Raw genomic sequence first — 19,488 nt, 5'->3', positions numbered from 1 at the left:
CTGTCCGTGCGTGGGACTGCGAGCGGGGGACCAGGCAGAGAGGCGAGAACGATGGGCGCAACAACATGGTCACTGCCAGACCGCATACGAGAGCCTTTGGGATGGGGGGCTCGCCAGGCAAGAGTATGTCATTGGAGGTAGTTGAGCAGGTGTGACGCAGCACCCTGCCATCATGCGAGCGTCAATGGCAGCAATTGCAAGCGGGAAGAGTGAACCCCCCCAGTGGCTGAAACCGGTGCAGCAAGCCGGAGGAAGGCTGGCTACAAAAGACCATTGCGGAAGGGTTGCTGGTCTCGACATCCAGCCATGACAGCGTCCCCGTTCTGCAGGAACATGCTCTGCGAGCGTGCAGTGGTCATACTTTGGGGAAAGCATACAAGAAGGTGGAATCCCGCAATACGCCTTCGGATGGTATATCCGCAGCTGGTTCTTTAGCTCTCAGATGGGAGTAGCTGGATTGATGCTCGCATCGGTGGCGAAGAACAGTAGGGCACTTGGATTTCCAGCAGTCGAATGGAAACAGGCATTTGCCCTCAAGCTGCAAGTGTGATCACTCTAGATGCAGGACACGCTTGGCGTAGAGAAGGCTACACTAGGCAAGGATGAATTGTGGCGGCTTTAGTGGAACACTGCTATCGATACCACATAGCTAGTCCACATGACTAACCCCCATCCTTTGCATATGACGAACAGATGCAGATCTTTGTCAAGACTCTGACCGGCAAGACGATCACCCTCGAGGTGGAGTCTGGCGACACCATTGACAATGTCAAGGCCAAGATCCAGGACAAGGAGGGCATTCCGCCAGACCAGCAGCGTCTGATCTTTGCTGGCAAGCAGCTCGAGGACGGCCGCACCCTTAGCGACTACAACATTCAGAAGGAGAGCACACTGCACTTGGTCCTTCGGTGCGTACTTAACATCATGAAGAGGGACGAGGGCGCGGGTGCACAAACGCATGCATTGTCACAATGTCTGTGTTGTGTGTTGTGCAAGTCGTTGCTGCCTGCCATGGTGCTGCTGCTTAAGACCTCGTCTCTTGATTGATTGGAGTGCACCGAGCCTTCCTGACCGCTTTCTTCCCCCCTCTTGCAGTCTCCGTGGTGGTATCATTGAGCCCTCGCTCAAGGTGCTCGCATCCAAGACCAACTGCGAGAAGCAGATCTGCCGCAAGTGCTACGCGCGCCTGCCACCGCGTGCGACCAACTGCCGCAAGAGGAAGTGCGGTCACTCGAGTCAGTTGCGCATGAAGAAGAAGCTCAAGTAAACACAACGTCACTTGATTCTTTCAGGCGTTTGGCTTTTCCTGCAAGAGCTTTGGACGGTACCACGTCCATTCTTGTCGGAAGGCGGCGCCGCTGCTTGTAGTCTTATGCATTGGAAGGCACTAGTTTTGTACCACACATTGTCTGCCAAGGGTCGAACAAGGGAAGGGGTCAGCCCTTCAGCAGGTTTTTAGCGGAACACATTCATAACCGAGCACAGCGCTGATAGTCCTAATGATATAAGAGTACACAAACGGAACATGAAGGTCGGGAACGTCGATGCGCAGGTTCGAGAGGCATGCTATGTATATGTACGTGCTGTAAAGAAACGCGCATCTGTGCGTGCAAGGTGTGGCTGACTAACTTTGCATAGCTCATACCGCATCGTGGCCGAGCCGAAAAGAGGCCAGCGTGATGACTGAGAGCGACAAAATGCCGATCGCCACCGATCACCACCCAATCATCCATCAGCAGTTGCACGCATCCTGACCCTGCCCGTGACCTTGCCCGCCTCGCAGATCGACGCCGGAGCCACGAGCTCCGGCTGCACCAGCGCCTGTGATCGCGCTGCCGCCGCGTCCGGCTCCCCGTTGTGCATTCGCCGCCGCTTCGAGCGGGAGCTTGCGCGCGATCATCGTAAAGAGCTCCGAGACGTTCTGGGAGTTCTTGGCGGATGTCTCGAGGAAGAGAAGGTTCTCTTCTGCTGCGTAGCGCTCGGCATCCTGGGGCATCATTAGTGGCAAGTTTGTTGAAAGGATGATCAGCGATGCAGCATGCAGAAACACACGATGCGGAACCAGCTCGGCCCACCTCTATCGGTACCGCTCGCCTGGTCGATGCTAGATCTGCCTTGTTGCCTGCGAGTGCGATGATAATGTTGGGATCGGCTTGTCGTTGCAGCTCCTGGATCCAGGACTTGGCCTTCTCCAGCGAGCTCTGAGGAGACAATTTAAACACACAGTCAACGCATGTCAGCATGTTGTGCGACCGCGCTCTGCCTATGAGCCAGGAGGCGCAAAACAAGACTGACCGCTTGTGTAATGTCGTAGACGACGACTGCGCAGTTGGCATTGCGATAGTACATTGGCGCTAGACTCTTGTATCGCTCCTGCCCGGCTGTGTCCCTGCAATAACGCAGCAAGAGTCGAGGGATCGTGATTATGAGCCACATACCATGAAGCCCAGCGTTGTACCTGGCTTACCAGATCTCGAACTTGACAGTAGTTTGCGGATCTAAGCTGACGCTTTGTGTGAGGAACGCAGCTGCAACCGATAGTGTCGTGCAAGGTGAATGGCAAGGCACAGGTTGGTTTCAGCATACAGGCTGGTAATCTGGTATGGATGAACGAAAAGCACTCACCTCCAATCGTGCTCTCTCTGTAGTCATCAAACTGATCCTTGACAAACCGTAGAACCAGACTCGACTTGCCCACAGCCGACTCTCCTAAAAGCACCAGCTTGAACTGCAGAGTCCTTGGCACCCCGCCTGTGCCTGCTGCCGGCCCTACGTTGCGAAAGGACATGACTGAAGACTGTGGTGCTCGATGCTGAAGCTACGGAAGGCAAAGACAAGGCAGCCAATGAAAGGAAAGAGGCGCACGTTAACTCGTAGCTTGAGATAGTGAGTGCGTCGACTGCAAGCGCGGCTAGGGTGCAGCGACGAGCAGACGTAAGATATCTGCCCAACTCGGAGAGCCGAGTTTCGCTGGGAGACCAATGCTATGCGATACCTGAGGTCGAGAGGCGCTCGCCGAGGCCAAACAAGCTGAGAAAGCTATGATGACAAGCAGCTCGTAGCAAACGTCGCTCCCCGGCCATGGGTTCGAGTGTTGTGTTGATGATAGGAGGAGGCTGTGTGGGTTTGCTAACGGCCGTAGGCGCGGCCCGCACTCAAAAGTTTCTCTCCCCTTGTTCTCAATTTCTTACCATTTCCTTCACCTTTACCCCATACGGCGACTGTACATCCAGTCGCAATTGCAGCTGCGTAAGTGCATGCCAATCAGATCACCAGAGGCTGGAAGCCCGCTCGACTCTCTCAAAGCTCCGCTGTGGAGGCTCTTCTGGGGCTTTGCTTGCTGCCAGGGCTCACGACCCCATCCTCAGTCGACACGAGACCTTCGAGCTGCATCTGTTCCTTCGTTCGTCACAAAGCTGCCGGCGAAGAGCGATTTCGCCACCCCTACGGACCACCAAGAGCCTCGGCCAAACTCGGTTCCCTGAGGAGAGTTCGCCGCACCTCCGTCTTCAATCTGAGCTAGCTAGCGTCTTCTGGTGGGCTGTTATTTTTCCAAGTCAGAACACAGCAAGAGTACCTTGAGGAGAGGCTGCTTTGAGCAAAGTCACAGCGTCCAAAGGTAGTAGATCCAAGATCCTCCATCCTTCGCCACCTGAGGGTTCATCTGCCACGACTCTGGAGCAGTGAGAGGTTAGTCCGAGGGACATTCGCAAGCTTGCCTCTATCCAAAGCTCCATACCATTGAGAGGAGACCTCTCAAGGGACAGATCGCGACAGACCTTCCTCAGTCGTCCAAGAGTGGCGCAAAGGCAACTTTCATCTTTCAGAAGAATTGAAAGTCGTGTTTACCGGCTTTGAGGTAGCTTGAGAAAGGTCGGCCTCGAGCAAATCAACCCCTTGAACAGACTCAGGTGCATTCTCTGAGCACGCGCCTCTTAAGGCTCTCAGCCAATTCGAGTTCCCACAGGCGCTACACAATTGCTACGAGCCAGAGAGCATTGTTGAGGCTAAGCAGGCATGAACCGGCATCACCCGTATGGTGGATATGATGCCCGGCCCGCCGGCCGTGGTGGGAGCGCAGGAAGGGGCCTAGGGCAAGTGCGTGGCCCTACATATAGCCATCCAGCACAGCAACATCAGCAGCAGCAAGCGGTGCAATTCCCTCAAGATGCGTACGGTGCGCCGGGTCCCTCATCCTACCCTCCTGGCCCTGAACAGTCGTATGCTTATGGAGGTTCTGGTGGTGCGAATGTCCAGGCAAGCATGGGCATATCGCATGGAGGGATGAATCCACATGCCGGTATGCCCCCAGCTGCGCCACCCTCCTACGGCTATGGAATCATGGCTTCACAAAGTGCACCTTATGGTGCACCTGGCCCATCGCAGGCGCCGGTAAGGCCTCCGTATAATGCAGGTGGGGGAGGATATGCCGGCCCACCTCCTGCTCATTTTGCCCCTGCTGCGCCTCCCGCTCTCCCTTACCCTGGTGCTGCCACTGGCTTCGACCACTATGCTCAGGGCCAACGGATAGACGGGCCTCCGAGTGAGTCGTTCAAATGTCACATTTCCGCTCAGCCTCAGCCCATTGACTGACACTCGACCTCCCACCTTCCCAGTGAACATGCAGATGCCGCCTGCAACTCTGTATGAACAGTATTCAGGGTACGGTGGTGGTGGTGTCTATGGGTCAGAGCCTACAGGATCCGCCGCTGTTGAGGATGTCCGACCGCGCGATGGGCGTAAAGGTCGTCAAGAGGCTCGGGGTATTTCTCGCAAGGAGACGAACGACTTGAAGGAAGAGAGAATGAAGAAGGAAAGGCCAGGGCGAACGCTGTTCCTGCGCAACATTGACGTGAGTGTGCATCCCTTTTTGCGTATAACTTCGACTGAATCGACGATACCTCTCCTATGACATGCCAAGTTTGACACCGATCCTGCCGAAGTCCAAGCTCGATTCAGGACATTTGGCGAGATTACCAAGTTCTTCGATCTTACTGGTAAGCGTGGCCTGGCATTTTGTACCTACTATGATATTCGCGCCGCCGAGGCGGCCAAAGCAGCCATGCAAGACTTTGAGTTCAACGGTCGCAAGCTCGACATCCACTACAGTCTACCTAAAGAGGAAGATCAGCAGAAACGGTGTGATCGTGACAAGAACCAGGGCACGCTTTTCGTCCTGCTTCGAAAGGGCTCGCGGGCACTCCAGGATGCCGATGTCTATCAGGTCTTTTTGCCATTCGGAGAGATCAAGTCGATCCGCAGGTATAAAGACCAATCTCACACGCGTTTTCTCGAGTTCTACGACAGCCGAGCGTGTCAAGCAGCACACGACTCCATGAATGGCACCAAGTACTTGGACGGAGAGTGGGACTTGAAGTTCGCTTGGGACTTGTCTGTCGCTGCCGTCATTGGGACACAGGGCGGTCAGGGCCCAGCGCAAGGTCGCGCTCAAGATGGCAGAGGTCGAGGAGGCGGAGGTGGGAGCAGTGCACGCGGCCCCCAGCAGCAACAACAACAGCAGATGCCTGCCGGCTTGCAGGGCAGTCCACCGCATTTGTACAGAGTCGCAGACGCGCGTGTACGTTACCCTGGCCCGGGCCCCTTCGCTCAGGTGCCTCCTGCGCCACCTGTGGCAGCAACAGGGACGGGCGCTTCGCCGACCGAAGCCAATCGCTCGTTGGATCCAAATCGACTTGAGCAGGCGCAAAAGGTCCAGCAGCTCCTTGCGTCGTTGAAGACAATGGGAGCAGTTCCAGCACCCTCGCAGCCACATCAGCAAGCGACACCCACTAACAGTTGCCCGGTGGCTTCGTTGCCTCCACCTGCCCAGCTGGCATCAGCTCCAGCTTCCGTTCCAGTATCTGCTGCAACCGCGCAGGCGCCATCGTCATTACCAGCCAATCTCGCTGCACTCTTGGGGTCACTTGTGAGTTCATTGTCTATCAGTGCACGTTTCTCTCGTAGCCAGTCGATGGAATTACTCATGCAAATCTCCTACTATGGTCACAGCAAGCGAGTGCTCAGAATGCGCCTAGCTAAACCGCATCTTGCGAGAGGCGCCCATATGTATCAGAACATGCATCACAGAAATGAAAGTACACCTGTGGAGCAAGGGTTGCCTTTCCACTGCATATGGTCATGCCGGAGGATCACTCTCGAATTCGTTGCGGGCGAGATGTCATCACCCACACCTGCGCTACTTCCTCCTCCTTCGGTACTGCCTCTTCGCCGAGCCAGTCAGCGAGCCAGGCATGCAGCGGGCCCGCGGCGCTTTCCAAGCCGTCGCGCGCGCGTCCCCCGACCGCTCCTCCCCACCGTGCGAGCGACGCGGGTGGGACTGAGCGGACGACCTCCATACACGCGAGGCAAACGGACATGTGGCTCGGCACGAGATGCAGCGCGCGGTGCCACGCGAGCACGCGCAGGATCTCGTCACCGATTGGCAGCGCGCCATCGACATCCCCCGCAAGCTGCAGGAGGCGCAGGCGGTGCAGGAGCAACATGTACGTCTGTAGCAGGCGCGATTCGAAGATGACGCTGCGCGTGGCGCCGATGTGCCTCCAGCGCTCAATCCATGCAGCGGCGGCCGTCGTGTGCGACCCAGAGCCTGCGTGCGCGTGCAGATGGAAGCGTGATGCGACCCAGTTTTCGAGCTTACGCATGGACATTTCGCTTTTGATGAGCCAGCCACTCTGTGCGCGCGCCACGGCCTCTTCGAGCGGGTTGCGCGCGGCAATCAGCTCGGGATACTGTGCAGAGATGCACGCGAGGAACGCGTCGCGCGCGACGAGCGCGGGTAGCTCGTCGTTCCATGTTGTTGCTGTCGCGTTGGCGGCACCGTGGTAATGCTGCTGCTGCATGTTGCCATCGCCGTCGTAGCGCGGAAGCGGTGAGGCATGCTTGGCGGCGCGAAGGATGATGTCAACGCATCGGTTGTCGGGCTGCACACCGCGCTCCAGGAGGAGTAACTGGAGGCACGGGAAAATGACGGGATCATTGTCCTGCTGCACAAGCGCTTGCAGCGTCTCTGCGAGCATGAGCGACGTTCCGACAATCGGACGCGGTGATGGCAGTGCTTTCTCTTTTCCATTTTCCGCCGCCTGAACCCACGCCTGGTGCGATTGCAGCTCCAGCGCACCCGCATTGTCGTCAGCAGCCTCGCCAGAAGAGGATGTAGCCGCAGGCGCAAGCCAGCTCTCGAGCTGCTCGACCGCCTTCGCGGGATGACCGAGGTGGATCAGTGCACATACAACGGCGGAAAGCGTGCTGGAATTTGGTTGGATCCTCCTGTGCATCAATGTGCGCCACAGCTCGACAACGGCCTCGTGGTCGCCGTGCTTGAGGAGGTGCTCCATCGCTTTCGTCACAGCATGCACTGCTGCTGCTGCCGATGCCGATGCATGCATCGATGTGGGAGAAGGCAATTGCGCACCGGCCCGCTGCCGTGATTCCAGGAGCCTGTGCGCCGCGATGAGCACGCTGGTCGTGCTCGCTGCTGCGAGGGTCTCTTCGGCACTCGGATTCGCGCGTGTGTTCGTGCCTTGTGCGGCGCTCGCAGCAGCGTCTGTGAGTGCGTCGACGATTGAGCGCGCGGCGCGCGCCTCCCTGCGCAGGCGCAGCTTGGCAAAGGCGGCATGCTGTTCGACGAACGCACGCACGGCCCCCAGCGCGGCGCGACATCGCTCGTCCGCCGCACGCATCTTTTCGAGCGTCTTCATGTGCTTGTACAGTGCCTGGCGGGCGTACTTCACGGGCGATGAGGGCACAGGCGTGGGTGTGGACTTCTCGCCGTCGCCACATCCAGTGCTGCTGCTCGTGTTGGCATTGGCCTTGGAGTTGCACGTGGAGGACGTGAAGTAGATGCCAGCGGCCTCTGCTTCGATGGAGCGCTGGGCAAAGCGGAGAACGACACGGGTCAGAGGCTGCGCGACGCTATACAAGCGCCGGTCGAGCAGGAAGCGCTCGCTGGCAGCGCTCAGGATTGTCATAGCGCCCCTGGAAGAACTTTCATTAAGACTATCTCCGATGAGCTGCACCGCTTCTGCTGCCTCTGTCTTCGTGCGGGCCAGCTGCACGGCCTGGTGCAGCAGGAAGGTGGGCCAGCTCGGCGGGGAAGCGGGCTCCTGCGACTGCATGCACGCGCGCAGCTCGGCGAGGGAGCGTGCGTGCAGGGCGTAGCACCAGGCGAGAAAGTTCCCTGCGGGTATATTGCGCGCCTGCAGCTCTGCTCGCAGCGCTGCCACTGGCGGGAATGCTAGCGATGCTGTGTCTGCCGAGCGGTGCGCTTGCGGCAGATACGCATATAAGCCCTCGATATCGGTGAGCAGCGCTTCCTGCGACGCGGCTGCGGCTGCGGCTGCAGGAGCGAAGAGGGCAGTAAGACCCCCGGTGTAGAGTTGATGCAGCGGCAAGCGTGCCAGTTCTTCATTGACCTGGAAGATGGGCCGACGCCGCGCCCGGCGCGAGGACGGGGCACGACTGTCCCCGGCTGCCGGCTTGCGCAGCTGCCATGGTTGGTAAGCGGGTATGGGCTGCGCTTCTTCCGCGCCGTCTCCTTGATCAATGTGCGTCTTCCACGCGGCAGAGGCACCCGCAGCATTGGACGCCGCCCGCCGACCATTCAGCGCGGGAGCCTTTCGCGGCGGCCTTGTCCTGCTGCTGCTGCACCAGCAGGAGGCGGCCCGACGCCATGAGCAGCCGGCAGGCGACGACACTGCCATTTTCTTAGCCGGACCCGACTCGCATCGATGCTCTGCCTCCCCCTCTGCTTGCCTCCTTCAACGACGGCAAACTCTATGGCGTGCGATGCTATCTCAATGTACAAGATGTCTTCGTGATGGTAATGACTATGGGGTGGGCGCGGAACCGTTCCGGGCACTGCAGCAGTCTCCACCCGCCCACCCGTCGCTGGAGGATGATTTTTTTCTTCGGTCGATTAAACTAAGTTGGTTGGAGATGGAGCGAGGATGTTCTTCTTGTCGACGGCCCCATCATCATCGCCATCGTCAGCGATACCAGCCAACAAGCTAGCAGTCGTCGAGGAAGACCGCAAGGAGCAGACACCAGCTGCCGTGCGCTTCAGCTGCCAGAAAGACGGCCAGCCAGCCAGTCGGGGTCTCGCCAAGGAGCCAGATAGCCTGGGAGTGTGTCCCTTAGATTTGACACACGGAAGAGAATCAGAGCAGCGAAGAGAAGAGACGGGCAGGCAGCATCGGAAGGATGGCAGCTGAATCAGCAAATGGCGGCGCAGGGGCTGCAGCGGTGGAGAGCATCGCCGAGGGGATCAAAAAGGTCTCTATTGGTGAGTGTCGAGCGAAAGTCGGGCGCCGAACGCCGCGCAGCTGCGGTCCTGGTGGTCGGACGACATCCTCGCCCGTCGGTGCTGACATAAAACCCCCCACAATGCTTGGCTCCTCAAGACGTCGACAACCTCAATCCGCTGAGTCCAGAGGTAATCAGCAAGCAGGCCACCATCAACATCGGCACTATCGGGCATGTAGCCCATGGCAAGTCCACCGTCGTCAAGGCCATCTCCGGCGTCCAGACGGTCCGCTTCAAGAACGAGCTCGTCCGAAACATCACCATCAAGCTAGGGTATGCCAACGCAAAGGTGCGAGAGTGCCGGAACGAGAAACAGGCGATCAGCCATAGGAAGAGACAAGCTGACTTCGCATCCCCCATCATCCATGCACAGATCTACAAATGCGACAACGAGGCCTGCCCGCGACCGGGGTGCTACCGATCTTTCCCTTCGAGCAAGCAGGACGACCCGCCTTGCGAGCGACTAGGGTGTGGTGGCACATACAAGCTGCTGAGGTGAGTCTTGGCGAGCATTACTGGAAGGCTGGATGTATGCCTCGGGATGCAGAAATGTTGAAACGAGAAATGCTGGCCCATTGTGAAACTGTGCACACACAGACATGTCTCATTCGTTGATTGCCCTGGGCACGACATTCTGATGGCAACGATGCTCAACGGTGCAGCCGTCATGGACGCGGCGCTGCTGCTTATCGCCGGCAATGAGCCGTGCCCGCAGCCGCAGACATCGGAGCATCTGGCGGCGGTGGAGATCATGCGGCTGGAGCACATCATCATCTTGCAGAACAAGGTCGACCTCATCCGCGAAACTGCCGCCGAGGAGCACTGGAAGTCCATCACGGATTTCGTCAAGGGCACCGTCGCCAAGAGCGCGCCGATCGTCCCCATTTCGGCACAGCTTAAGTACAACATCGACGCCGTGTGCGAGTACCTGGTCAAGCGCGTGCCGGTCCCGATACGCGACTTCCGTGCGTCGCCCAAGCTGATTGTCATCCGCTCCTTTGATGTCAACAAGCCTGGTGCCGAGGTCGATGAGCTGAAAGGCGGCGTCGCGGGTGGCTCAATCCTCAACGGTGTTCTGCAAGTCGGCCAGGAAATCGAGGTGCGCCCGGGTATCGTGACGAAGGACAACGAAGGGCGCGTGCACTGCCGGCCTATCCACTCGCGCATCGCTTCACTTCTTGCCGAGCAGAACCAGCTCGACTTTGCCGTTCCCGGTGGCCTGATCGGTGTTGGTACCAAGATCGACCCGACGCTCTGCCGTGCGGACCGACTCGTCGGGCAGGTTCTCGGCGCCGTCGGCCAGCTTCCCGCCATCTATACCGAGCTGGAGATAAACTACTACCTCCTGCGCCGCCTACTCGGTGTCCGTTCCGATGACAAGAAGCAGACAAAGGTCAAGAAGCTCGAGAAGAACGAGGTGCTCATGGTCAACATCGGCTCCACCTCCACCGGCGGGAGAGTGATGAGCGTCAAGGCGGATCTCGCCAAGATCTTCCTCACCAGCCCGGCTTGCACTGAGATTGGGGAGAAGATTGCACTCAGTCGGAGAATCGACAAGCATTGGCGTCTGATTGGTTGGGTGAGTAAGCCAACGAGGATGTACCAGCAGGCGTTGGAGCGTTGCTGACAATCTACCTTTCGATTTCCGCGCAGGGTACTGTTCGAGCTGGTACGACCGTCGAGCCGGAGAAGTGAGGCGCAAGCGCCATGTACCATAGATAGTACCAAGGTATACACGTACGCACACACATCTCCTCTCCCTTCCTCGAGGGGTATCTATTTTTCTTGCGTAACAGTGGAATCTATGATACAAGATGGATGAGTGAGTAGAGGTGTGTCAAGAGCCAGAGCGAGGCAGTCAGAAGTACAACGACCAAGCTTGCGTGACGGAACGATGCGGAGAAGGCGGCTTGCGTCTGGACAACTTAGCCTGCCTACTTCTTGCCCTTCTTTTTTCCCAAGCCGCCGAACGATTCGCGTACAACAAGGTGGAGGACAGTGACATTGATGATGTCCTTTAGCTCTTCGCGCGTCAGGCCTGCGCCGTCTGCACCCAGACCCGAGGTTCGCAGGTCCGGCAGCGGGAACGGGATGGCGAGCTGCGCGATGAGAGCGGGATGGTGCGGGGCCTGTATGGACAGTGGAGAAAAATGGAACATTTGCCGTCATCTCTGAATGCTCTGAGATGATGAAACTCCGCTCAGTGCTACTCACCGGAACAAGCGTGCCGATCGGGATGCGAGTTTGAGGACCGAGGACGAGATGACACGACCAGGGCGTCTCGCTGTCCTCGGGATCGGACTCGTCATCGTCATCATACGTAGGTATAGACCGATCATGGTCCAAAGAGCTGTCCTCTTCAGTACCGCGTGAGCGGTCCCCGTGGTCGATGGCGCTGCTGCCGCTAACGCTCGAGACCTCCGCAGCGGCCTGTGAGCCTCCGTGCATCGAGCTCGGGCGCGAGCCGTGCAAGGTATTCGGTATGAGCGCAGGGCGCAGCGTTGTCGAGTTGTGCCGCGATCCAGGCCTGTTGCTGCTGTTGTCGCCACCGCCACCGCGGAGCTGCGACGGCGTGCGCCTGGGCACGATCCCGGCCTGCGCCGCAGCGCGAGCTTCCTCTGTCGCGCGACGGCGATGGATGCGCTGCGTGTCGCGCGTCCACTCGAGGCGGAAGGGGATGCTGCGCACATCCGGGTGAACTTCGGATCCGCCCATGCGGTTGACGAGGTTGAAGCGTTTCCAGACCTTGGTGAGGATCTCGTTCTGGCCGGGTCCGAATCCGTCGAGCTGCTGCGCGGCGGCAGACTCAGTCGGTTTGGCGTGACGTCTGGCTTCGCACTCAGCGCCAGAGTGGTGCAGCTGCTCGTCGAGTTTGCGCGTCCACTTGCGCACGGTCCAGTAGTAACCCTCTGCGCGCTTTTGGCCCGGCTTGCGCTCGAGCGGTACCATCGGCAGCGAGTCGGTCGCGACTGTAACACCAGAGAGTAGGGTAGCACCGCGCGAGGCAAGGCTTATGTTCTCTGCCAGAACTTGTGCATGCGAAGTCACGTCGAGACTGGTGCGCAAGCGCGAGCCTTGGCTAACGATGCTGACCAGCGATGAAGCAGGCGAGAGGATACCATGCGACCCATGAGGGGACTGCGGCTGCTGCTGCTGCTGTTGTTGTTGTCCTTGGCTCTTACTCTGCGAAGCGAGGCTGAGTCGCTTGATGCCGCGGATGAGCTTTGCCCCAATTTTATCCCCGTCGAACGCTTTCGCTTCGGGCGCCGTCGCCTGGAAGCCGGTCGGCGGCTCGACGGTACCAGGTCCCGCAGCTGCAGAGGCACTCTGCTTTGCCGAGCACGGCGCAGGGATGACGCCGGACGGAATGCTCTTGCTGCCGTTGCTCGTGCTGAAGGTCGAGCTATCGGTCGTGTCGAGCATCGACGACCGTTGCGGCGGCGCGATGTTGTGTAACGGCTGGCCTTCCCCTTGCACGGCTGCCGCGGTATCCGCAGCAGGAGCAACAGTAGTAGCAGCCACTACATTTGCTGCAAGCGTAGCCCGGTGCAGCGTGGCGAGGTCGCTAACGCCAATGACGAGTTCGTGCGGCTCGAGCACGCCAAACCCATCCAGTTCGATATGTCCCTTCTTGCTTACCTTTGCGACGCGCTGGTCAGTCCCTGCGTCCGTGATGGTTGTCGGCAGGATGGCGTGGAACGACAGATTGTACAGCGGCATGACGCGCGAGCTGCGCTGCAAGGCTGCAGCTGGGCCTGCCCCATGCCCCGGCTGTGGAGCGTGGAAGCTGGCGCTCGCGGCGCCGGACGAGGCGTCGGAGACGGTACTGGACATGCTGAAGCTGCGGTCGAGCGTTCCGCGCGGGATGCTGGGTGGGTCGATGGAGGAGGAGGACATGCGCCTGCGCTCTTTTCCCGATGCCGAAGATGTGTCCACACCCGCTTGTGGGGGATCATCGGGAAAGACGACAGGGGACGAGCTGCGGAGGCGCGCGCTGTCCATGCTCGAGCGCCCGCCGTCGATCGAGGGCCGGCTCGCACCCTGCTGTGAGCCGCTGAGCGGGGTGACTAGTTGCACCTGCATAGTAAACGGGTGCACGTGCTTCGACGGCGGGGGCCTTACCTGCCGAGCGCCGGAAGCAGAAGCACATTTCCACCAGGAGATGGCGTCAGGAACCGATCGATCACAGCTCAGAAATGATGTGGGCCCACTCACGATAACAAGTAACTCGGGCGGTGCCCCCTTCTTCTTGCTCTTGATCGATCCGGCGGCGCCGGACGCAGGGCCAGAGAGAGGGACGGCGCCCTCGCTCACGTTGAGGCTGCGGCGGTTCCTGCGCTGCGTGGCGGAAACAGAGGCAGGCGAAGCGGTGGAATCGACGCTGCGCTGGAAGCCGCTCGTCCCTGCGCCAGCGATGCCAGCGCTGTCGAAGGAAGGCGGATGTTCTGGCACGGTAGCCATGAGCATCATGCTGTCGTCATTTGCATGCGCCGTGTCAGCGGCCGAGTCTGGTCCTGCTCCTGCTGCTGTGTGTTTGCTACTGGAATTGTAGTTGGAATCGCGCTCGCGCTCAGCCTGATATTGCTGCGCGTAAGCACCACCAGTGGCCGAGCGGAGGGAGTGCGAGGCACTGCGGCCGAGGCCGCCGAAGAAGTTTGAGATCGTCCCACCGGCCGCCGCGGCGATGCCGCCTAGGCTGAGGGGCCCGCCGCTGGAGCTGGAACTGGCTTCGTCGTGCTTCTCTGCCCTTGCGTTGCGCGCGCTTGCTGCTTCGCGTTCACGTTGCCGCGGCTGGAGATGCCTGTTGAGCGCCGGCGTCACGGCAGTACCGCGGGCGGGACTTGCACCGGGAAGCTGTTCGTCCTCCTCCTCGTCGCCGCCGCCGCCGCCGCCGCGGGTGTGGCGTGCGTACTGAGTGTGCTTAGGGGACGAGAACGCCGATCTGGCGTGGCTGTGCTTCTGGTGTGGGTGAGGGGCAGCAGAGGACGGGTGGTTGGCGTCGAGCGTCGCGTCGCTCGCTTCACGGTCCCTCCTTCTGGGTCGATGCGAAGGGGCGGGGGACACGACCGGCGTCGACGAGCCCGTGATGACCGACACGAATTGGGCGGTGCTGTAGGAGGAGACGCCGCGATAATGCGACTCGCTGGAGGACAGCGATAGTGACTTGCCTTGCGACGTTTGCGCTGGACTTTGCGCAGGCCCGTGTGCGGATGATGATGATGATGCCTGTTGCAATTAGCACCGGAATTTGCGTGCGCATGAAATGTAGTGTTATTGCCGTCCGTCGTCATATCGTTTATTATTTGCCAATCAGTCAGTCGTTGGTTCATCAAACGCGGGCCGAAGAACGCGGGACGAGAGAGAAGGTCCCGTCGTGTCGGTGCGATGGGGTCCCGAAAGGAACGGGGAAGAATACCAGTACCGAGGGAGCGAAGAAGTTGAGAAAATGCGCGACCAAAGGGAGAAGAAGGGAAGCAAGCAAGAGAGTCCGTGCGTCAGTTGAGCAGCTCCAAAATGGACCAAAGCTTGAAGGGAATGATGCGGCTTCAGCCGCCCATTGGCCTTCCGAGCATGCCATTCCGCAATCCTACAGAGCGGTCCTCATGAACGCGAGGGCCGGGCTGAGTTGTGCGGTGCTTGCGTGTTTGCAGCGGCCTCCCAAAGAATGCCGCTTGATAAGGTCCTTGTTTTTTTTCCTTGCTTTGACTAGCTAATAGCAGAAACCTCGCTTGGACGCGGCAAGAGCATGGGAGCGTGCATGCGCAATGCACCATGCATGGCCTCCTCCTCGTTCGCCCTCGGTCGCCGGCCGGGCATGAATAGCCTGCGCGGCGCACCCCATTCGTCTGTACTACTCACATCAAGCACGGTTGCATCGCCAGTACCATCACCAGCACCACGACTTGCACTTGCAGCAGCAAGTGCGATTTCCGTAGCAGCCCTCGCCATGTAGACGAGCGGCTCGAGGGGTGCCGGTATAAAAGCGACTGCTGGTTGCTGCCAGGGTAAATTCAACACGCTGCGTCGGACCCTTGCCGGAAGTCTTTTTCTCTTTATCAATTATCGTCGTCGGCGTCTTCTTCCGGCTACCGCCGTCATAGGGTCGGTCGCTTTGGAGCGGCTGATTCAGTATGTATTGCAGCTTTTGCTATTTACTATGGAGTTAGTACATTGGAAGCAGCTTACTGCTGTATGTCTCTCCCCCCATCCCTACACGCGTCATGGGTGGTGGACATGGCTTTGGGAGCCTAACCAAACACTCTGCCCACTCCCGCCCACCGCGAGCCGAGCGAACCAGGTCTATGTATCTATATCAACGTGCCATGCATAAACCTAGGACGAAGAGAGCCCAGCGGGAGCGGAGCATAGCTCATGCATGTACGGCACCCGTCACCAAAGCTGCGGGGAGATGGGGGGTTGAATTGGATTGGCCCCATCCCGGAGACTGCACACGACCGAATGCGATAATGGCGTGTTTCGCGGGAGCACGGCGCCGAAAGGGAGCACACTGGGCACAACAATCAATTCAAGTCGGGAGAGCCACCATGCATTGGCGAGCGGGCCCCGAAGATACAGTACACATGCCCTCTTTCTCTCCTGGCGATCGAGACGCAGCTTATGTCCGCGTCCGATACCAGGCCTTCATTTTGCTCGCCTGATCAGGGCGCAACCAACAACTTGTCCATCTTACCAAACCCATCCCCCATTCATCACCGCCCGGGACTTTGCCAAAGGACGGACCGTTTTCTACTATGAGTCAGTCTCGAATCTAGTCCGCAGCCCCGCGGGACCCGCGGGGAAAAGTGCATTACTTTCTTTTTCTGGTTCCCTTGCTTTCCCACTCTCAACAGTCAGCCTGCGGGTTGCCCTTTTTTCTTTTCCTTGTTTGCTTTCCCGGCCCCGGCCGAGATCCTCCGGGCCGCCATTTGTAGCCGTTCCATTCATCCATCCCATTCATCCCATCAATCGATGCATGACTCTCAGATGCTGATGATGACGAGGGCCCGAAGAGGAATGAGGAGCGCTGCACCGAGGCCCAGCGCGCACCCGGCTTAGACTTCCGCTTCCTCTGCTTTTATTTGTCCCCTTGTGCAAACCAGTGTAAAAGTCTGATCACATTCCGACGGCGACCCATGCGTGCGCACTCTGTGTCTCCTTCCCTCTCGGGCCGTTGCAGGTGACGATCATGAGACCAGCAAGAGCCGGTGCCTAAGTGCAGGTCCGTGTGCGCCAACGAGCACGGGAAATGTCGGCGCTCAGCGTGCTTCATCGCTTCAGCAGTCATGCGGGCGCGGATCCGTATCTGCCGCCGTATGCAAAGCTGGCTTTGTCCACAGCAAGTGGCAACCCGCACGGCATTTCTTCATCGCCGGCCACAGCTCCTTCGACATGCGCAACGAATGCCGCACATCTTTGTGCACGTTTTGGCCGTTGAGAAGCGAGACTATGTATTCGTCGCTTTTGCAGGTCGGCTTGCGTACTTGTAGGCGTTTCGTAGCTACAGTGGGGCCTCCTGATGCGTGCTATATACGAGATGCAACGTCCAAGCGCAGCTTTGCACGTCGTACGTGAAAGGTGAAGCTCAAGCATGGGAAGGAAGAAGTTACACCTGCAGGGGAGGACGCCAAGCAAATCAATAGAATAATTCAATACAAAAAGATCTCAGTACTGTACACGTTGCGAGTGCATGTGTGATGGAACAGAGAGAGAGAAGAAAGGAGAGGAAGTTGTTCCGCGTGGTTGACGGAATGTTTTGATATAGGATGGGGTGCATATATGTAAAGACTTAGTGAAAATGCGAGACTATGAGGGAATGCACATTGCAGTCATGGCAACGCCGTCGCCGCCGCCGATTATGCTGCTCCTGTTGTGACAAGGATAGGCGCGTCGTTCGCCGTCTTGTCCGTGGCATGCGTAGTGCTCGTCACGATCCGCTGCATGCTCTCTTCAGTCTCGATTTGCGAGCACTGTGCGCCAACGCTGGCGGTTGCCCACGCGCGCTTCGGCAAACCGGAGCGGTAGAGCTCCTCGATCTCGCGCGGCGTCCGGCCGGCCGTCTCGGGGAGGTAGACGTACGCGAGCAGGACAAAGACGACGTTCATCGCCCCAAAGATCATGTACGTCTTGGCGCCCAAGCCCGCCGCGTCGGCCGCAGTGAGCTGCGGGACGACGAATGTCGTGACGACCGCGGTGACCTGGCCGTTGAAGATCGCATAGCTCATCGTGGGCGTGCGCAGATGCACGGCAGGATACTCGGACGGCGTTAGGAGCGAAATCGAGTAGAAAGACAGCGTCCAGAAAAAGTTGAAGATGAACGACAGCGCCGCAATCGTCATCGCAATCTGCGGCCGCTCATTGTTTATGTAGAACGCCAGTGCGCCGGTGGTGAAGTCGATCAGGGCGAGGAACGCGATGCCGTAGATGGCCAGTGGCCGTCGGCCTACGCGATCCATGAACAATGGCGCGGTGATCGCGCCGGCCAGCTGACAGAGGCTGCTAGCGACGTTGAGTAGGAACGGCTGCGCAACGCCGAGCTGGACGAGGAAGAGCGCGCTGAAGGTCGTGCTGAGGATGATTCCCGAGCACTGGTTCAAGGAGAAGATCAGCGCGCTGACCATCGTGCGCTCCAGCTGACTTTGCCGGAAGATATCCCAGAAGTGGACCTTTGCCTCCATCCGAACCTTATCCTCTTCCGCTTTGATGAGCTCGGCGAGCTCGAGGGAGACCTGTTGAGCCGAGCTACTGCGCAGGCGCGCCAGCGAGCGCCGCGCCGCGTCGCGGCGGCCCTTGCTGACGAGCCAGGCAGGACTCTCGGGCAGCGGCAGCGTCAGCGCGATTAGCACAACTGGGATGGCACACTGGACTGCGAGGGGGATCTTGTAGCTCAGCGCGCCCTGGCGAGACTCGGTCGCCCAGACGGTGACAGTGGCGAGCGTTTGACTGCCGACGGTCAGGATGTTCTGGCTGGACACTGCCCGCCCTCGTATCGCGGCGGGGACCAAGTCGGCGAGGAAGAGAGGCCCGACGGCTAAAGCCACACCGTAGTAGATACCATTCCAGAAGCGGCCGAGCACAAACGCAGCGAGATTGGGCGCAAAAAGCTCGAGGACCAATGGTGCGAGCGAGAGCGCATAGCATAGCAGCAAAGAACCACGCCTGCCGCCGTGCACAAGGGGTTTGCCTTTCAGCGTCTAGAAGAGCTCTCTACCACTCTGGGGACAGCCACAACTCACCTGCCGAATCGATTTTGGAGTGGCGTCGCCAGCACTGCGCCAATAATGGAGCCTATGAGTGGGATGCTGAAGAGGATGTTCTGGTGGACTGCAGTGAAGACATAGCCACTGCTCGTCGACGCTGTGTCGCTTGGGCTCTGATACCGCTCGACAAATGCGGGCAGCGCCGCTAAAGGGCCGATAATGGCATTTTCGTAGCCAAATCCTGCTGCTGATGCTCCCGCCGCCGCGACGGCAAAGCACGTCAGGAAGTTAATCGAGGACGATCGAGCGGCCTCTGTCGAATCTTCAGGCTGCGTTGGTCGTAGAGCTTCCGCTGAGATTCCTTCACATCCTCTCTTGACATCAGCTGCCTCCCCTCCAAATGCAGAAGGCTTGCGCCGGGTCAGCTCGACCTCGCGCTCGGCGTCGAGCGTCGGGACCGAAGAGAGGATAAGCATGTTCTTGAGCAGAGCGGGAGCTGCCGTGTTGGCAGGAGGCGGTTCCTTATCGCCCATGGATACTTCTCTGTTCAGCATGCGGCATAAATGAGGTAGGCAGTGCTCTCGAATGTGTTCCGACCCCGCTGAGAGCATGCGAGCCCATCAGGCACTCTATTGGACGTGCTTCCCTCAGCGGCACCTCGTGCTTGCACGGCTGCGAGGAATCCAAGCCTGAACCGCTCGTGTTGAATAGCGGGAGATGGAGGCTGGCGGCTCTCCTCAACGCATCCAGCTTCTCAGTTTGTTTCCAGACGGGCGCGATAGTTACGCTCTCGGTCAGCAAAAGACGTCCACCAGGGGGATGCAGGCTAGTCATGAACGGCAACCCCAACCAACTCCGACATCCACAGCCCTTGTACCGTCGTGATGGGCCGGTCCGCCAACTCGGGATGGGGCGGAAAGCACGGAATTGTATGGATGGCTTGAGAATGCAAGGTATCCCTAGTTGCCCA

General features: G+C 59.1%; 7 protein-coding genes across 7 annotated transcripts; 3 read left to right on the top strand and 4 right to left on the bottom strand.

The window, feature by feature from the left end:
* Positions 1–65: 65 nt before the first annotated feature.
* Positions 66–1,047, top strand: K437DRAFT_263509 (ubiquitin-domain-containing protein; the record flags this gene model as incomplete). The annotated part of the gene is made up of 5 exons (XM_013386962.1): positions 66–123; positions 330–544; positions 694–908; positions 931–973; positions 997–1,047. The coding sequence occupies 5 exons, from the start codon at positions 66–68 to the stop codon at positions 1,045–1,047; spliced, it is 582 nt and encodes a 193-aa protein (XP_013242416.1).
* A 425-nt stretch (positions 1,048–1,472) lies between these two features.
* On the bottom strand, positions 1,473–3,097 carry K437DRAFT_257449 (putative GTP-binding protein ypt5). The gene is made up of 5 exons (XM_013386961.1): positions 2,626–3,097; positions 2,468–2,528; positions 2,296–2,389; positions 2,076–2,201; positions 1,473–1,987 (listed from the first exon to the last, which is right to left on the bottom strand). Exons 1-5 carry the CDS (start codon positions 2,786–2,788, stop codon positions 1,733–1,735), a joined length of 699 nt encoding a protein of 232 aa, XP_013242415.1. The 5' UTR covers positions 2,789–3,097; the 3' UTR covers positions 1,473–1,732.
* Positions 3,098–3,877: 780 nt separating this feature from the next.
* K437DRAFT_151639 (uncharacterized protein) lies at positions 3,878–6,094 on the top strand. The gene is made up of 4 exons (XM_013386960.1): positions 3,878–4,543; positions 4,617–4,852; positions 4,922–5,926; positions 6,010–6,094. Exons 1-4 carry the CDS (start codon positions 4,018–4,020, stop codon positions 6,037–6,039), a joined length of 1,797 nt encoding a protein of 598 aa, XP_013242414.1. The 5' UTR covers positions 3,878–4,017; the 3' UTR covers positions 6,040–6,094.
* Positions 6,071–8,786, bottom strand: K437DRAFT_257447 (uncharacterized protein). Its single transcript, XM_013386959.1, has one exon. It carries the CDS (start codon positions 8,718–8,720, stop codon positions 6,150–6,152), a length of 2,571 nt encoding a protein of 856 aa, XP_013242413.1. The 5' UTR covers positions 8,721–8,786; the 3' UTR covers positions 6,071–6,149.
* A 203-nt stretch (positions 8,787–8,989) lies between these two features.
* On the top strand, positions 8,990–11,087 carry K437DRAFT_237125 (putative translation initiation factor eIF2 gamma chain). Its single transcript, XM_013386958.1, has 5 exons — positions 8,990–9,301; positions 9,420–9,610; positions 9,695–9,816; positions 9,919–10,900; positions 10,975–11,087. The coding sequence occupies exons 1-5, from the start codon at positions 9,220–9,222 to the stop codon at positions 11,014–11,016; spliced, it is 1,419 nt and encodes a 472-aa protein (XP_013242412.1). The 5' UTR covers positions 8,990–9,219; the 3' UTR covers positions 11,017–11,087.
* Positions 11,053–13,631, bottom strand: K437DRAFT_151613 (uncharacterized protein). Its single transcript, XM_013386957.1, has 2 exons — positions 13,537–13,631; positions 11,053–13,438 (listed from the first exon to the last, which is right to left on the bottom strand). Exon 2 carries the CDS (start codon positions 13,402–13,404, stop codon positions 11,098–11,100), a length of 2,307 nt encoding a protein of 768 aa, XP_013242411.1. The 5' UTR covers positions 13,405–13,438; positions 13,537–13,631; the 3' UTR covers positions 11,053–11,097.
* Positions 13,632–16,940: 3,309 nt separating this feature from the next.
* On the bottom strand, positions 16,941–19,380 carry K437DRAFT_257444 (uncharacterized protein). Its single transcript, XM_013386956.1, has 2 exons — positions 18,555–19,380; positions 16,941–18,477 (listed from the first exon to the last, which is right to left on the bottom strand). The coding sequence occupies exons 1-2, from the start codon at positions 19,049–19,051 to the stop codon at positions 17,175–17,177; spliced, it is 1,800 nt and encodes a 599-aa protein (XP_013242410.1). The 5' UTR covers positions 19,052–19,380; the 3' UTR covers positions 16,941–17,174.
* Between the last annotated feature and the right edge of the window lie 108 nt (positions 19,381–19,488).

This window comes from Tilletiaria anomala (assembly GCF_000711695.1).
Source record: "Tilletiaria anomala UBC 951 chromosome Unknown K437scaffold_60, whole genome shotgun sequence".
In the NCBI taxonomy this organism is placed as follows: Eukaryota; Fungi; Basidiomycota; class Exobasidiomycetes; order Georgefischeriales; family Tilletiariaceae; genus Tilletiaria; species Tilletiaria anomala.
The sequence above is the reverse complement of the archived record's forward strand: the minus strand, read 5'-3'. Positions and strand labels throughout refer to the sequence as shown.

Excerpts from the sequence above, each read along its gene's own strand:
- K437DRAFT_237125 (XM_013386958.1), top strand. The coding sequence starts at position 9,220 with ATGGCAGCTGAATCAGCAAATGGCGGCGCAGGGGCTGCAGCGGTGGAG. Across the intron at positions 9,302-9,419 it reads GATCAAAAAGGTCTCTATTG|ACGTCGACAACCTCAATCCG; the intron begins GTGAGTGTCGAG and ends TGGCTCCTCAAG. Across the intron at positions 10,901-10,974 it reads ATTGGCGTCTGATTGGTTGG|GGTACTGTTCGAGCTGGTAC; the intron begins GTGAGTAAGCCA and ends ATTTCCGCGCAG.
- K437DRAFT_151613 (XM_013386957.1), bottom strand. The coding sequence starts at position 13,404 with ATGCAGGTGCAACTAGTCACCCCGCTCAGCGGCTCACAGCAGGGTGCG.
- K437DRAFT_257444 (XM_013386956.1), bottom strand. The coding sequence starts at position 19,051 with ATGGGCGATAAGGAACCGCCTCCTGCCAACACGGCAGCTCCCGCTCTG. Across the intron at positions 18,478-18,554 it reads CTCCAAAATCGATTCGGCAG|GCGTGGTTCTTTGCTGCTAT; the intron begins GTGAGTTGTGGC and ends GCACGGCGGCAG.
- K437DRAFT_151639 (XM_013386960.1), top strand. The coding sequence starts at position 4,018 with ATGAACCGGCATCACCCGTATGGTGGATATGATGCCCGGCCCGCCGGC. Across the intron at positions 4,853-4,921 it reads TGTTCCTGCGCAACATTGAC|TTTGACACCGATCCTGCCGA; the intron begins GTGAGTGTGCAT and ends TGACATGCCAAG. Across the intron at positions 5,927-6,009 it reads CTGCACTCTTGGGGTCACTT|CAAGCGAGTGCTCAGAATGC; the intron begins GTGAGTTCATTG and ends CTATGGTCACAG.
- K437DRAFT_257449 (XM_013386961.1), bottom strand. The coding sequence starts at position 2,788 with ATGTCCTTTCGCAACGTAGGGCCGGCAGCAGGCACAGGCGGGGTGCCA. Across the intron at positions 2,529-2,625 it reads CAGAGAGAGCACGATTGGAG|CTGCGTTCCTCACACAAAGC; the intron begins GTGAGTGCTTTT and ends TATCGGTTGCAG. Across the intron at positions 2,390-2,467 it reads ACTGTCAAGTTCGAGATCTG|GGACACAGCCGGGCAGGAGC; the intron begins GTAAGCCAGGTA and ends GCGTTATTGCAG.
- K437DRAFT_257447 (XM_013386959.1), bottom strand. The coding sequence starts at position 8,720 with ATGGCAGTGTCGTCGCCTGCCGGCTGCTCATGGCGTCGGGCCGCCTCC.